Genomic DNA, 16,351 nt, shown 5'->3' with positions numbered 1-16,351 from the left:
TCCGCCATTCAACAAGATCATGGCTGATCTGATTATGGCCTTAATTCCACTTTTTTGCCTGCCTCCCATAATCCTTGACTCCCTTGTCAATCAAAATCTGTCTAACTCAGCCTTGAATATATCCAATTGCCCAGCCTCCACTGCTTGCTGGGTAAGAGGATTCCAAACACTAGCAACCATCCAAGAGAAAAAAATTCCTCCGCCTTAAAAAGGAGACCTCTTATTTCTAAAACTCTGTCCCCAGTTCTTGATTCCCCCATGAGGGGAAACATCCTCTCAGCTACTAACCTGTCGAGCTCCCTCAGAATCTTATATGTTTCAATAGGATCATCTCTCATTCTTCTAAACTCCGATGAGTATAGGCCCAATCTGCTCAACCTTTCCTCATAAGACAACCCCTTCATTCCAGGAATCAACCTAGTGAACGCTCTCTGAACTGCTTCCAATGCAAATATGTCCTTTCTTAAGTAAGGTGACCAAAACAGTACACAGTGTTCTAGGGGCGGAATCGTCCCAGATTTGCACTAAGTGCGGTAGTGGATGGGTGAAATGATGTTTAACCCACTGGCCACAATGTTGGCTTTTCACGCTGTATCATCCCAAACCCACCACATTAATTATGCATTCCCAGGAAACGTGCCATTTCGATGGCGGGCGGGCTCTCATTCACCCGCCAAGCTATCACATCACCGCTTCATCACACTGGGCACCGTGTTTAAAGTCTAGCCGCACACACACCTCTCAGTGCTTCCAGCCCACGACTGCTGCATGGAAGACATGACCTCGATAGGCAAGAAGATTTCAGCGCCCAGGTTTATTGATGCGTCCCTTGAGCGCCTTTTGAATGTCGTGGAGGCCTGCTGTGATGTTTTCTACCCCTGCTCTGGCCGGAGGATGGACAGCTGCATCACCAATCTAGCATGGGAGGTGGTGACAGCAGTGGTCAGCGCTAATGCCTTGTAAAAGAGGACAGCTACCCAGTGCCACTACAGGATGAATGGTCTCATCTATTCCGCCAAGGTAACTCATTCTTCTCATCACTCTTAACTCACAAACCCATCACGCATCCACAGGGATCTCACACCTCAAGTGACAACACCACTAACTCTCACACACATCCTCACATCTCCATCAGACACATATCCCCCAGAGCTCACGTCCTCAACCCGTCCATGGTTCCACTCACTACACTAACATTCCAGGCAGTGCCATGCGTCCTGCTCACAGTCTTTCCATCTGTTTCCATGCAGGAGAAGATGGCTCACATCAGAAGGGAGAGGTCCCAGACCAAGGGTGGAGTGGCCCACATTAGGCCCCTCACTCACTTTGAGGAGCATATCATCGCGCTGACTGGTGAAGACGTGGACCATGCCTGCAGCAACGGTAAGATCTGCGGCGAACACCCACATGAGAATCCTGCACCACATCATCCCTCTCTCAGTGCAACTGTGAGTGCTCTCTCTCCTGCTTTTGACTCTGTTGACATGCACTAATTATCTCTACTTTGGTTCACAGGGAGCTCTGCCAAGTGCCTGATACCCTTAGCCAGCCAGTCCCTCAGCTCCATCCATGTCCTCACCTCCATCCAAGAGGACACCTCCTCCATTGAAGAGCTGGAAATAAGCAGCCTGGAAGACCCTCACAGTGCTTACCCACACCCCTCACCAGTGCAGAGACATATCCCTCAGTGGGACCTAGATCTAGAGCAGGCTCTGGTTCAAAATCTGGAGGTCACCACATGGACACGCATCTGCAGCAGGAGGAGGCAGGTTCAGCCCAGCTCCTCGGCACTTGGGAAAGAGGCATCCGTGAGGTCCGGGTCAGATGATGAGCCTCTGGATTAGGCCTTCCAACTCAGCCTGGAGAATCAGCAGAAGGTGGGGAAACATCACGCAGAGCTGTTGGAAGCCGTCAACAGAGTGGATCACAAGTCGTAGGAATGCATCCGCCTGCTCTCTGATGAAGTGGTGCTCACATGTGCGTGTATGGATGTCACATGGGGAGGATGGTAGATGCCATGGAGAACCTGGTCCAACGTAACGTGGAGATGTGTACAGATCTGCACTCCATCGTGGGAGCCATGGGTGAGTTCCTGCAGTGGCAATGCGAGAGGGAAACATGGCACCTCAACTTCCCTCCACGTGCTCCTTCCCTTCAACGAGTTAGACTGGGGCCCTCAGGCACCTGAAAGGAGGAGGAGCGGCAGCTGGACACCATGGGTCATCCACTCAGAAATGTCAGAGGCTGCACTCTCTCTTTGCCTGTGAGCCCCTCAACCTCATCCTCTGTCGCCGTAGGGGGAGCAGCTGGCCCACGAGTGATCCTGGAGGGAGAGGTGTTTCTGTAAAAGGGCCTTTCGGAGCTTCGAGCAAGCACTCTCCCACACATGCGGATCCTTCCCATGTCACACTCATCTCATAGTCCTGAGCATTTTGAATGCTGCCTGCTGGGGTTTGTTTTCAGTTGTCCATCTGAGCTGACCTGCATCTCCACCCACCCACTGATCACACTCTCATGCAGCACCTGATCTCGCCCACCACGAATCTCGTTTGACTTTTGATTTGGACAGCATGATGCTAATTCGGTTTTACTTTCGCCACCCCTCCCCCCAACCAACCCCCTCCCCAACCCCCCCCTACTCCCGTCCTTCCCCCTCTCCAAGTCACCTGTTTCCATTCTCCCATCACAGTTGACCCCCTGGCATCACCTTCCGCCTCCCCTCTGTGACCTACCAACCACAACCCTTTTCCTTCGGGAATGTCCTGGTGAACGTGTATGTTCCCTTCCTTCCCGAAAATCCCACCCACATCCACATTAACCTTCCCAACCTCCTCCTTCCGACCCCCAGGGCCGTGTCTGCCTCCGAGTCCCCACCAACCACCTTCACCATCCCTTCTACCATTGAACCCTCACCTTCCCACCCTGCCACCTCACTCTGCCCTCGGTCATTCTCACCATTCCCTCACACCATGCTCACCCTCAGTTCACTCCCCAGGAGGCAATCATGGGCCCATCAGACCCACGCCCTTGCATGTTCACCTGGACATCCCCCCGTCCAGACCCCATCCCCCCCCAGAACCATTTCCCCCCGCTGGACCCCTTAACACTCAGAGCCCCTTCCTCCCCAACCCCAGACACCTTCCCCAGAGCACCTTCCCCCCTCCGGACCCCTTCCCCCGTAACTCCTCCCACCCCTGAACCCCTTCCCCTCGCTTAGTTGTCCCAACCCCCCCCCGCCCCCCCGATCCCTTCCCCCGCTTAGTCCCTCCTCCTTCTTGACTCCCACAGACCCCCTTACTTCTATGCCACCCTTACTTCTTCCTCCACCTTTATTATCTACCCTCTCCACAGTCCTTCCTATACTTGGACCCTTCTGTCTCCATACTCCTTCCTCCCCCTGGACTCCCTCCCCTTTCTACACTCCTTCCTCCCCCTGGACTCCCTCTCTTCTTTGCACTCCTTTCCACCTTCGAACTGCTTCCCTTACACCTTCCACCCCCCTTATACTTACCTCCCCAGTTACCATCTTCTCCCCCATTACCACCTCCATCCCGTACTCCCACCCCCCAACCTTTCCCCCGACACCTTCATTCGCCCCCCAACCTCACCCCCCGACACCTTCATTCCCCCCTCCCATCCTCACCCCCCCCGACACCTCTTCCTTTCCCAGTTGATCTTAGACCTTCCTCACCCACCCCTTTGTGAGCATCAACTGTGACTTTCCAACTTCCGTGAGCTGCTTCACCATGTCCATGAGAATCCACCCAGCATGCCATGGACGTTCCTCCAGTGTGCCGTTGCTGTCAGATCCAGCATCTTCTGCTCCTCCGATATCTGCAATGTGAGCAAGGCCGAGCAGTAAGTCCCAACTTCTGCATGTCACACTTGTCAAGACGTGTTCTGCACCGGTGTGTTTTCCTGATGACATGGGTGGATGATCCAGCCGCCAGGGGGCAGGGGCAGGGGTTGGGTGGAATGAGTCCGGCAGGCTGGCCTTATAATGATATGCTGATGTATTACAATGAAGTTCCCGATGTCTGATGGCAGGGAACGCAGCCCATCGATGGGCTGAGCAGATGATCGCAAATTGGTTTCACGACGTTGTGATACGGATTTTTGGCCTTCTCGCCATATTGTCCAATCACGCCACCGACGTCCAATCATGCCCGATGCCAGCGAGCATGGACAATTCCGTCCTAGATGTGGTCTCACCAATGCCCTGTACAGTTGTAGCAAGACTTCCTTAATTTTATATGCCATCACTCTTGCAATAACTGCCAAGATTTTGTTTGTTTTCTGTGCCTACTTGCTGACTTTTTGTGATTCATATACAAGTACACCCAGGACTCTCTGTACCACAACATTCTGCAATCTCCCTCCATTTAAATAAAATTCTGCTTTTCTATTTTTCCTGCCAAAGTAAACAACCTCACATTTTCTTATACTCTATCTGCCAATTTTTTCCCACTCACTTAACTTACTAAATTCCTTTGCAGACTGTTTGTATCCTCCTCACAACTTGCTTTCCTATCTGTCTTCGTATATTGGCAAATTTGGTTACAGTACAGTTGGTCCCTTCATCCAAATCTAAATGCAGGGAGATGGTGATGTAGTGGTAATATCACTAGACTAGTAATTTAGAAGCCCAGGCTAATGTTCTGGGGACATGGGTTCAAATCCCACTATAGCAGCTGGTGGAATTTCAATTCAGCTAATAAATCTGGACTGTAATGGTGATCAAGAAGCTATCATTGATTGTTGTTATTTTAAAAAATCATTTAGTTCATTAGCTTCCTTTATGAAAGGGAATCTGCTGTCCTTACCTGGTCTAACCCACGTGTGACTCCAGGCCCTCAACAATGTGCTTGACTCTTAACTGTCCACTGAAATGGCCTAGCAAGCCATTCAGTTCAAGGACAATTAGGGATGGGCAACAAATTCTGGCCTTGCCAGCAGCGCCCACATTCCATGAACGACTAAAGAATGATATAGGTGGAAATAGTTGAGGCCCCAGCACTGATCTTTGTTGCATTTCACTAGTCACAGCTTGCCATCCTGAAAATGGCCCACTTTTCCCAACACTGTTTCCTGTTGATTAGCCAGTCCTCTATCCCTGTCAATATATCACCCCCAACACCATAAGCTCTTATCTTGTATGGTAACGTTTTAAGTGGCACCTTATTGAACGCCTTTTGGAAATCCAAATACATCCAACTCCAGTACTACATCTACTGGTTCCCCTTTATCCACCCTGCTTTTTGCATCTTTAAAGAAATCCTATAAATTTGTCAAATTCCAGTTCCCTTTCACTGACAACTCTGCCAAATAAGATACTTCCTCCAAGGGACCAAGAGGAAGTAAGACAACAATTCACTGATGCACAGGTAGGGGGACATCAACACTTCAACATGAATACTAAATCCCGACCTGAGTTGTTGAAAGGGCAAACTGTACACATACAGGATCCAGAGATGAAACCCTGGAGTCCATAAGTTGTTGGTGTAGCTGAACCTCCAAGGTCATACATCGTTGAGACCAAAATCAACAAACAAATGAGAAGGAACAGAGTCCATATTCAACCTACAGCTGAGCTGGAAAAGCAGAAAAGATCATCAACAATTCCAGCAACATCACTAACCAGCAAGACAACATCAATAGCATTACCAACAAGCAGTGCTACATCAACAATGTCAACAACAAGTGACACAACATTAGCAACCTTAAGCACGACTCCTACAACACCAGGAGCAACATGTACAACATCGCCTGTGTAGCGTGCCAATTCATCACTGAGAGCGAAAAATGTCAAATCTACAAGATGGAGGCACAATATCCTACCACCTAAGTGATACTGTGAATAATGCTTTAAGAAAAGAAAACAAGCTAGAATAAACTCTAAAGGTGATCAGTTTAATTATAAAAGTTGATTTTTAATCTGCTTTAGTTAGATATAACATAAAAATGGTAATGATTGGAACAATTATAATGATAACGAAACATTATAATTTTTTAAAGAAAGAGGAATGCTTCTTTGTTATATTATTTGTTAAAAGCTAGGAACTAATTGTTATGTGGATGTACATCCAAGGTGCCACATTTACTGCTGCAGTCAGGTGTGGAGCAACAATGTATTAGTCCACCAGCCACATGGAAAGCAGCAAGAAATACACGATGAATCTCCAGCATTTTGAGTCTAAAAGTGTGATTATTTCGAACATATGGGAAACATTAGACAAAACACCACCCCCCCCCCCCCCCACAATCACCAAAACAACTCAATGCCTTTCAAATTAAGTCTCACTGGAAGTTAATCCAATTTTGTAAATGGCTCCTGTCACCCAACTGATCTAAAGTATGCCAGAAACCTAAGTCCTATAATAAGTGTGTATATTTTTTTAAAATGTTGAGAAATGCGAGCGATTTCCAAACTCTGCCATTAACTGTGGATTCCATTCCTGATTTACTTCCAACTCCATTGTCTGGTTGGCTTTTGTTGCCCCGAACCCTGTTAATGCCAACCCCAGGCATGCCCAATGTGACTGGAAAGACTGACAATTGGGATGATTTACAGCTGGTGTGACTGACAACTGGGGGTGACTGACAGCTGGGATGGCTGACAGCTGGTATGACTGACAACTGGGATGATATTCTGCTGGGATGATTGACAGCTGTTTTGACTGACAGTTGGTATGACTGACAGCTGCGCAATGAAGGGAGCGGAAGCGGCGTCCCGGGTGACGTCACTTCCTTGGCAGCCGGCGGGGTTGGGGGAGGGGTTAAAATCAGGCCGCTGTGTTCTTGCCTTGTCGCTTCGGCTGGAACCATGGCAGCGTCTTCGTCGCGGCGTCTGCAGACCAAGCCGGTCATCACCTTCCTCAAAACCGTCCTCATCGTCTTCAGCTTCGTGTTTTGGGTGAGTGCGGGCCAGTGAGGGTAGGTGGGAGCTCCCGGGGTCGGTCGGTCTGGGGTGGTGGGATTCGAAGCCGAAGCGGTAGCTACACAAAGAGCCGAGGGGACACTCACACTCCTGGCTGGAAGCTGGGGGAAGAGATTCTCCTCGTTATTAACCGCGCTGTCTGAAAACGCCAACTGCTGCTTCCAAAACTTTTTCACTTTTTTGGTAGCCTAAAGAGTTTGCAGGCGCCCAGCTTCCAGATAATTTTATTAAAATAACTCTCCACCCCGCCGCCCCCCCTCCGGGGTTAAAGCCCAGGATGGGGAGAGGAAGCGGTTACGGTGCCAACCCTCGGTCTTAAGTTTCAGGGGTTTAGAAAGTTTTTAATCTTTTTTTAAATCTATGCTTAAGAAAATCTGCTGGAAAGCATTGGGGTGAAAGATTTTTTTAAATCTCTAACCCTTTTTTTTTTGACAACTGTTTTATGATCCTTCCTTCCTTCTCTCCCGATTCTTGCCAGCTCCAAGCCCCAAAATACGAATTTTGGAAACTCCTTTTGTTCGAAGTCGACTTGCTGCCGTCTATGGAGCTCCTGCTTTGTGTTCCTCACATCGCTAACGGATGATTTTTAAGAACTCGAGAAATGAGGACATTCTTCGCTCTACACGGCACTGATTTATTTTTTTCCCCAGTTGCTGTACAGAGTAACCTTTATAACCGCGCGGCCAACCAAAGCCCGGAAGTTATGAGTTTTGACTCCTTACAGGAAAACGGTTATCTGGCCGTCTAACCTTCAAGATAATCTTGTTCAAATTTCCTCTCATGTAGGCTGAATATTCCTTGCATATCCCATTTAAACGGGAATTGTTTTCTTTGATACTTAGTTGTGTGTGCCAGATTGTATGCATATTTTTTTTAAACGCCTGGCATTTGTCAGAGGGTGGTACTGTATAAAGCACCACATTAGTGGAAAAGTCTTGCCATATAAGCACAGGTTTTAAATGAGCTTTGCACAATATCTAAACTGAACCTAATGCACTTGTTTAAGCTTCCTGTTGCCATTTCTCTCAGTATATAATTTTCAAGTTTTGTGTAGGGTATTCTTGACTCATTGGTCATTCCTGGGGGTGGGGAACTCTTTCATCCCCTATAATCTGGAAAGAACCTCTTACTAATTATGACACAGCTGGTGACAAAGGCTGAGTTGCTCAAATCCCAGAAGGAAACTTGAGACAACTATTATAACCCATTTTTGCAATTTGTATGTTTTTGAGATGAAGGCTTTGAATTCAGTAGTAAAAAGACCACGGAGTCTCAGGAGGTTTATTATAAAACTAAAACATTTATTAATACAAAGATTGTAAGTATGTATATGTCAGCAAAATTACTACTATAACTACAAAAAAAACCTAATTAATCTGACTGTTAGACCCCTGGTAAGGCAACAGTAGAACACACAGATTTAAACAGACCCCTGGCAAAGCACACCCTGGACAGTTGCATTCAAAATGAGTTTCTTTCAGCTCTGGGTCCTTGCAGACAAACATGAGGCTTACAGACTGGAGGCTTTAGATCTTAGAATCCCTCATCCTTTTACCAACAGCCTTTTCTTCCTTTATACATATTTTCCTCTTTGAATACAAATTTTCAATGTCACTAGGTTTTTTTAACTTTACATCTTCTAACAATAAGCCCTTTCATAATACCCACTTTACTAGTAAGTGTTTAAAACATAAACACTGTTTGAGCTGGTTAGGTGTAATATTTCACCTGCTCTTTTGAATGGTCTATTTAAAAATGCAAATTGCCCCCTTTACACCTCATCACCTATTTCCCTATGTTTATCCCATTACTATTTCAAGCCTACTTCTCATCTATGCATCAAAGCCTCTAGACCAGCTGGCTTTAATCCAATCAAGACATGCACACATACACAAACACTACTAAGCTCTATTTTAAAATAATTTCCAATAACATTATATCTTTCTGACACTACTCCATATCTAGATTAAACAGGATGGCCTGGTCATTGTAGCATGTGTGCTTTGTTCTAAATATTAGCCATTCTACCCTTCCTAAACTTGAAGTCATCCAAAGCTCTGTGACCTGTGCCCTTACTCATGCCAAATCCTGTTCACCATCACCCCTGTGTTTGCTGACCTATACTGGCTCCTGGTTGAGAAAAGCCTTGATTTTTAAAATTCTCGCCCTTGTTTTCAAATCCCTCATGGCCTAGCCAGTCCCTATATCTCTGTAATTTCCTCCAGCCCCACAACCCTCAGAGGTATCTGCACTCATCTAATTCTGGCCTCTGAGTTTAATAGCTCCACCATTGGGTGTGCTTTCAGCTACCTCAGCACAAACCTCTGGAATTTATCCCTTGACCTTTTTACTTCACTCCTTTTTTAAGAAGTTCCTTAAAATGTACCTCTTTGATCAAGCTTTTGGTCATCTACCCTATATTGACTTTTGTGACACGTCAAATTTTGTTTAATGCTCTTATGAAACATATTGGCACATTGATTACATTAAAAATGCTGCATAGGTACATGTTTTTGAAATGACTGTGCCATGTGAACTTAGCTGTCTTTCGGAATGTAGACCAATCATTTTATTGAAGCATAGTTTCAAACTGTAAACTAGATCCTTTTTTATTACTGAGTGGCATTGGGAAATGCTGTGCTTGTTGAATCAGCAAATGCAGCAGCATTTCTGCAAATGTGAGCTGCATCTTCCTTGGGTGATCTGTCTGCAACATTACTTCTCCACCATAGATGATGGCAACAATGTTGTCCCTCAGCAGATCTCCATATCTGGTACAATTAACATTTCCTGGCTGCCGCCTCATCGTACTTTTTTTCTTCTTTCTTCCCCGTCACACACACACTCCAGTTGAATGTTGGGAATGGTGTTCACTTGATGGAGTTATACTTGGATGCTTTGATCATAAAGTTGAGGTAATGGAGTTTACTTAAACAAGGTTGGAAATTTGTATACTGGGACTTTAACTATAGTTCAGTAAATTGACCGTTGTCTTTTTTGCATTAATTTATAGTATTCATTGCTTAAGCAGATGACAGAGCCGTATCACCATGTGAAGGATTATGCTCTTTTTGTTTCCATAACTACCCTTTTTCAAGTAATCCAATTTAGCTGAAAGATTATAGATTGACCACTTCTGTATACTTTCAAAGGCTCTGCAATAGTTAAACTAAATGGTAGACCTAGTGCAATAGTGTAGTCCAGCCAAATAATTTTCACCCAGAGTTTTTAGCATTCAGTAATTCAGGCTTTGGGTAGTTTTCTGTCCAGGCAAACTCAAACTGAAGAATTCAGTCTACTATCTTTTTTGCCCTTTTTTTTTGAGTTGCAGGATCAATGAAATAGTTTATAAACATCTTGGCACAGCTAACTCTGGCCCATGCTTTTGTGAACTGCAGTAAACTTGGCTTAAGCCAATGTACATATGCAGAAAGGCATTCATAAGAGCATTGTTAATTTGAGGCAACAAGTCAAAGAACAAATTGCGGGATGTAGCTGTGGGAGTGTCAGCTGTGGCTCTGTTGGTTGTACTTTTTTGCCTCAGAGTCACAAGGTTCCAGATTAAAGTCCTGCTCCAGGTCTTGAGCACAAAAAATCTACGCTGACATCCCAGTGCAGTCCTGAGGGACTGCTGCACAATCTTTTGGGTGAGACCCTAGATTAGAGGCCCTACCTGATTGCTCAGATGGATATAAAAGATCCCATGGCACTATTTCAAAGAGCAGAGGAGTTATCCCTGGTGCTCTGGCCACTGTTTATCCCTTGATCAACATTGGCCAAAAAAACAGATCATCTGTTCATCAACAATTTCATCAATTTCCAGTTTCCCAGCCCCTAACTGCCTCCATCACTTTGGGTGTCTCTTCTGAAGAGTCATATCTGACTTGAAACGTTAACTCATTTTCTCTCTCCACCAATGCTGCTAGCCCTGAGATTTTCTAGCACTTCTGTTTTTATTCCAGTTTTCCAGCTTTTGCAGTATTTGTTTTATCATCTGATCATCATATTGCTGTTTTTTTCTCCTCAACCAGTGTACCTAAACTGCCAAAGGAATCAAGGTATACTTCAACCTAGGCAATTTATTTTGTTCTCCTTATTTGGTGAAAGACCTTTCCAATTCCGTGTCTTAACAGCCTATATTAAACATGAACAAAGCAGGCTTGGGCAATAATTCACAAGTAGACCATCCTGTTTAGGAGAAAGATAAGACTATTCCATTACTTTGCAAGGGCCTCCCCATTTAACGGGAAGGCCTCCACTTGCTAAATCTAATCCTATAAATTGTCATTCACCCAAAATGGCATGGGGAAGATATTACAGCTCATTCCTCATGGTACTATCACTCACTTAAAGAATCCAATCTATGCTTATATTTATCCCTTAACCATGTGCCCTAGATGGGCAATGCAGGAAGGGAAGGAATCTACCCTTGAAACAATTGCAAGTGTTATGGTGACATTTTAAAATCTGACTGAGGAAAGAGGTCTTTCTTGCTGTGTACTCTACCGATTTGAGACGATACAAAAATTAATTGTATTTTAATGACCTTGTACAAACGTGCTTGCTGCTTTACAGGAAAGTGGGTCCCTCAGCAGGAGGGGATTAAAAAAGAGAAAGCTCTTTGAAAGAATGAGGCAGTAGATGGAGGATAGAAGGGTAGGGTTGTTGGGTGGAGGATTGGAGACTGTAGATCAGTATCAGGAGTGTAGAAGATGTGCAAAGACATCACAGCAGGAAGGGATTTGAAGAAATTGGCCTCTTGGTCTATTCAGTTACAAGGATGGGAAGAGTTTAGATGCAGGTTTTACTGGTTTAAAAAAATAAATGCACAGCTCTATTGTAGGTATTAGAGGATACAGGTGGAAATTCTGCAAAGAGGATGTTGCCTTAAGGTTATAAAAGGGATAAATTAGAACTTCAGCATCCATATAGTTTGGCAGTGGATGTTGCCCTGTGAGGAAGAATGGTCTTGCTAGATTAGATGAGTGAAGAAGCTACCTTAAAGTTAACACACCTAATAATGTTATAACAGGCCATTTGGCCCTTTGATACTTTGATTGTTATCCAATTATTCCACTACTCTGCTTTTCTCCATAGGCCTGTAAATTTTTTTTCTATCAAGTATTTATCCAGTTCTCTTGCACTCCAGATTGCCGTAACTGTATACCCTCATACTGCCTCTGGTTCTTTTCTATAATCTATGCTATTAACTCTTTTCCCTTCTGAAGGAAAACATGGAGAAGAGTAACATTGTGACCAACCTCCTGCTCCCCCTGTTTCTGGAGCAAGAGAATAGGAATTAGTCATCAGTAGAATAAGGGTGTAATATTTTAATGTTTTGGGTATGATTTGGTGTTGCTATATGAAAGTGCTTACCCATCAATAACTAGCCTTTCTGCCATCACCTATTTCCTGGGAAGTTATATAAGGCATGCTTTTGTACATGCTTGCATTCCAGGCCTAGTATTCAAGTTGCCTAACAACCAAACTTCCATAGTTATCCAAATGGAATTTGGTGAGCTGTAAAACACCATAACTGTCTAATTTTTCACCCCTAGTTGCTGGGGTTTTATTACTAAATGAGATTTTGCAAAATAATTTTGGCAAATCTATTAACTTTAGCTGAAGAGTCTGTGAGTACATGATGGCTTTAAAAATGGATGCAGCCATTAATTCCCATGTTTCAATCATATAATCTTGCTTATTCCAATGCAAGTTAAACTTGTGATATATCAGAAGTGTTGACTGTTCTCCTTGATTCAAAGTTTATAGATTTCAGAGGAGCTGCCTCTGGCTAACAGAAAATCCATAACTTAACAGTGCAGTGCATATGGCAAAAGGGAAAATGATTGTATAGAATGAGGGCTCTGACTGGCACTCCTGTTGTGCAGTACCCTAGAGGGGGAATCTCTCCTTCAGCATGCCTCTTAGCTTAATTTACATCTTCCTGTGAAGGGCTTTAGCAACCAGTGGAGGAATAGGTCTGATGTGTGGCATTGGATTTAGTCATTTCGAATGTTAAGAGATTGTGGAAACTGTCTTGTCCATGTACTTCTAGCATGAGGAATGGAAATACACTTTGTAAAGCTGAAGAGGAAACTTAACTTGGAATGACAGCTGTTAGCTAACATTGGTTGCTTGGATATACCTACAGTTCTCTGCTTGCTATGTTTGACTTAGAAGCAAGCAGCTGCTGAAACGCTGCCCTTTGTAGGAGTCGGCATAGGGCATGGTGTGTCCGTGCTGTAGTCAGCATGATGATGGCAATGAATTGCATTAGAGTTGGCTGCTTGTGAAGAACTTCTGGGACCAAATAAGCAGAATTCCAAACGTACAAGCAGAGTAGGCTACCCAAACTGTAGTCACGTGCATGCAGCATAACTTGAGTCCAGTATCAATGCTATAAGTAGGCATGAATTAGTAAACTTTTTTGGTAGCTGTAGGAGAAATAGTTTTAGTTGACAATGCAAATAATACTCTATCATGCAGCTGTTTGTAGCACATCTATCTGGGTGTCTGCTTCAGTTTTGCTCTCTCCAAATTTAAGGTTTGAGTTTTACTACAGTGTAGTCTCTGTGACTTTGCATTTAAAGTTGCTCAATATAGTGCAGATTTGAGGATATGTTTGAATTTTTTTACCATCTGCTTTTCACTATCTTCCTTGTAGTTTTAGTTTCAGATTTGATGAAAGAAACCAGAGTAACTGTTCCAAGAAAATATCACATTGTCAATGTTTAGAATTTATTATTTTACTTGTGTCTATTCTATACAATAGAATATATTTTTTCCATTTCTAGAAGGCATTTGACAAGGTGCCATACCAAAGGTTACTACACAAAAAATAAGAGCTCATGGTGTAGAGGGTAACATATTTTAGCATGCATAGAGGATTGGTTAGCTAATAGGAGGTGGAGAATAGGGATAAATGGATCATTTTTGGGTTGGCAAGATGTGATGAGTAGTGTCACAGGGATTAGTGCTGGGGCCTCAATTATTTACAACCTATATCAATGACTTGGATGAAAGTAGGGCTGCTTAAATTTGCTGATGGCACAAGAAAGGTAGGGGAGTAAGCTTGTAAAGGGAATATAAGGAGTCTGCCAAGGGATATAGATAGGTTAGGTTAGGTGAGTGGGCTGAAATTTGGCAGATGGAGCAGAATGTGGGAAAATGTGAACTTGTCTACTTTGGCAGGAAGAATAGAAAAACAGCATATTATTTAAATGGAGATTGCAGAACTTAGTAGTACAGTGGGATCTGGATGACCTGGTACATGAATCAGAAAGTTAGTATGCAGGTACAGCAAGTGATTAGGAAGGCAGATGGAATGTTATCATTTATTGCAAGGGGAATGGAATATAAAAGTAAGGATGTTTTGCTACACAACAAAAACAAAAATACCTGGAAAAACTCAGCAGGTCTGACAGCACCTGCGGAGAGGAATACAGTTAACGTTTTGAGTCCGTATGATTCTTCAACAGAACTAAGGAAAAATAGAAGAGAGGTGAAATATAAGCTGGTTTAAGGGGGTGGGGGGTGGGACAAGTAGAGCTGGATAGAGGGCCAGTGATAGGTGAAGATAACCAAAAGGTGTGTGAACAAGGCAAAAGAGAGAGACAGAAATCCTGTCAGAGAGAAGAGCAATACTTCTTCAAGGTAGGCGTTCCTTGAAGAGAAGTGGCAGTCAATTAAACACTAAGATAAAAGCAAAAAAACTGTGGATGCTGGAAATCCAAAACAAAAATGAAGACATATTGCTCTTCTCTCTGACAGGATTTCCGCCTCTCTTGCCATGTTACATGTTTTGGCAATCTCCACCTATCACTGGCCCTCTATCCAGCTCTACTTGTCTCTCCCCCCCCCCCCCCCCCCCCCCCCCCCAAAACTAGCTTATATTTCACCCCTCTTCTATTTTTCCTTTCTTCTGTTGAAGAGTTATACGGACTCAATGTTAACTGTATTCCTCTCTGCAGATGCTGTCAGACCTGCTGAGTTTTTCCAGGTATTTTTATTTTTTTGTTTTGGATTTCCAGCATCCGCAGTTTTTTTGCTTTTATCTTGATGTTTTGCTACAGCTGTACAGGGCATTCATCAGACCACATTTAGAGTTCTAGTGGTTTGGTAGTACAGAGCTTGAGTATTGCTGCAAAAAAGAGATGTCAAAGCTTTTCGTCTTGCCCTCATCAGGGGACACTCAAAAAATACCAATATAAGGTGGGGCGGGAAAAGCAACAATTTATACTATGTGAAGAGAGTGATTGGTTGGCAAGTGTTGCCATGGAGAATGCACCACTGGTGACTGACGGTAACTGCCAGCATTGTTTGAAATTTAAACCAGGCAGCTTGACCCTGATTCCTCAAGGCATTGCCCTGAGGAATGAGTCGATAAATGGCTGTCACTTATTTAGCTGAAACAGGTGCAGCGTATGTACATGTTCTCCCTGTCTGCAAAGAACAGGGCCCTGTAAGTATGTGGGTATGATCTGTACCCTGCCTGTTGCGAACAGTGGCTGGGACGTGCTGCTTGATATGATCTGCCAGAGTTTCAGATGTATGGCCTATATACCTAGCAAAATGCTGGCACTGAAATTCATATTACTCATTTGTGTGATAGGCAGAACGTCTTTTTGACTTGACACCAGCATCCTGTTAGTGGTGAATGTCACTCATGTTGCCACTACATAGCAGCATGAAACCACTAGCTTCACCTATTGATCCAAATTTTTGATGCCTTGCCCTTCCAGGGTAATCTGAAGTAGACTGGGCACTTTTCAGGGCTGAAAGTGACAGCCTTGGGCCTGTTCATGAGTTTGTGTAATACACAGCGCAAAATGATCTGATCAGGGTAACCATTATCCTGCAGGATTCCTTTGCACCCTACTTCAGCATCAAGCTTGCATGGTAAGAAAATGGCTTGGGCCCTAAGACCAATTTTAGTGTGTGGAACTGTAAGAATCCTAACATGTATATTGGCCAGTGAAGGTAGGCTTGTGGTAGAGGATCCCCTGGCAGGTTTCTCAACTAGTACATCATGGAAGGGGAGTTCATTTGACTGCTCCATTTCATGGGTGAATTTGAGTGCAGGATGGAGCCCATTAAGACATGAGGAAATTGTTGCATGCGGTTTTTATATTCGTTCATGGGATGTGGGCATTGGCTAGGCCAGCATTTATTGCCCATCCCTAATTGCCATTGAGAAGGTGGTGGTGAGCTGTTGCCTTGAACCACTGCAGTGCTTTTGCGGAGGGAATTCCAGGATTTTGACTAAACAGTGTACAGTTTTGCCCTAATTTAAAGGATAAATGTGTTTAAAGCAGTTCAGAGAAGGTTCACTTGACTTACACCTGGGATGGGGGTTATCTTATAAGGAAACATTAGACAGGTTTGGCCTGTATCCATTGGAGTTTAGAATGA

At 44.2% G+C, this 16,351-nt stretch overlaps 1 protein-coding gene across 1 annotated transcript in view; it reads left to right on the top strand.

Annotated features, from left to right (window-relative positions):
- The first annotated feature begins 6,751 nt into the window (after positions 1–6,751).
- The window catches only part of LOC144683743 (tetraspanin-7-like), a 31,098-nt gene continuing 21,498 nt past the window's right edge, over positions 6,752–16,351 (top strand). The window contains exon 1 of the mRNA XM_078547085.1: positions 6,752–6,913. Within this exon, the coding sequence (XP_078403211.1) occupies positions 6,824–6,913 (90 nt within the window). The 5' untranslated portion in view covers positions 6,752–6,823. The remainder of the gene's footprint in view (positions 6,914–16,351) is intronic.

The sequence above is a fragment of the Cetorhinus maximus genome, chromosome 8 (assembly GCF_964194155.1).
Source record: "Cetorhinus maximus chromosome 8, sCetMax3.hap1.1, whole genome shotgun sequence".
In the NCBI taxonomy this organism is placed as follows: domain Eukaryota; kingdom Metazoa; phylum Chordata; class Chondrichthyes; order Lamniformes; family Cetorhinidae; genus Cetorhinus; species Cetorhinus maximus.
This window is presented reverse-complemented; position numbering and strand designations above follow the sequence as displayed.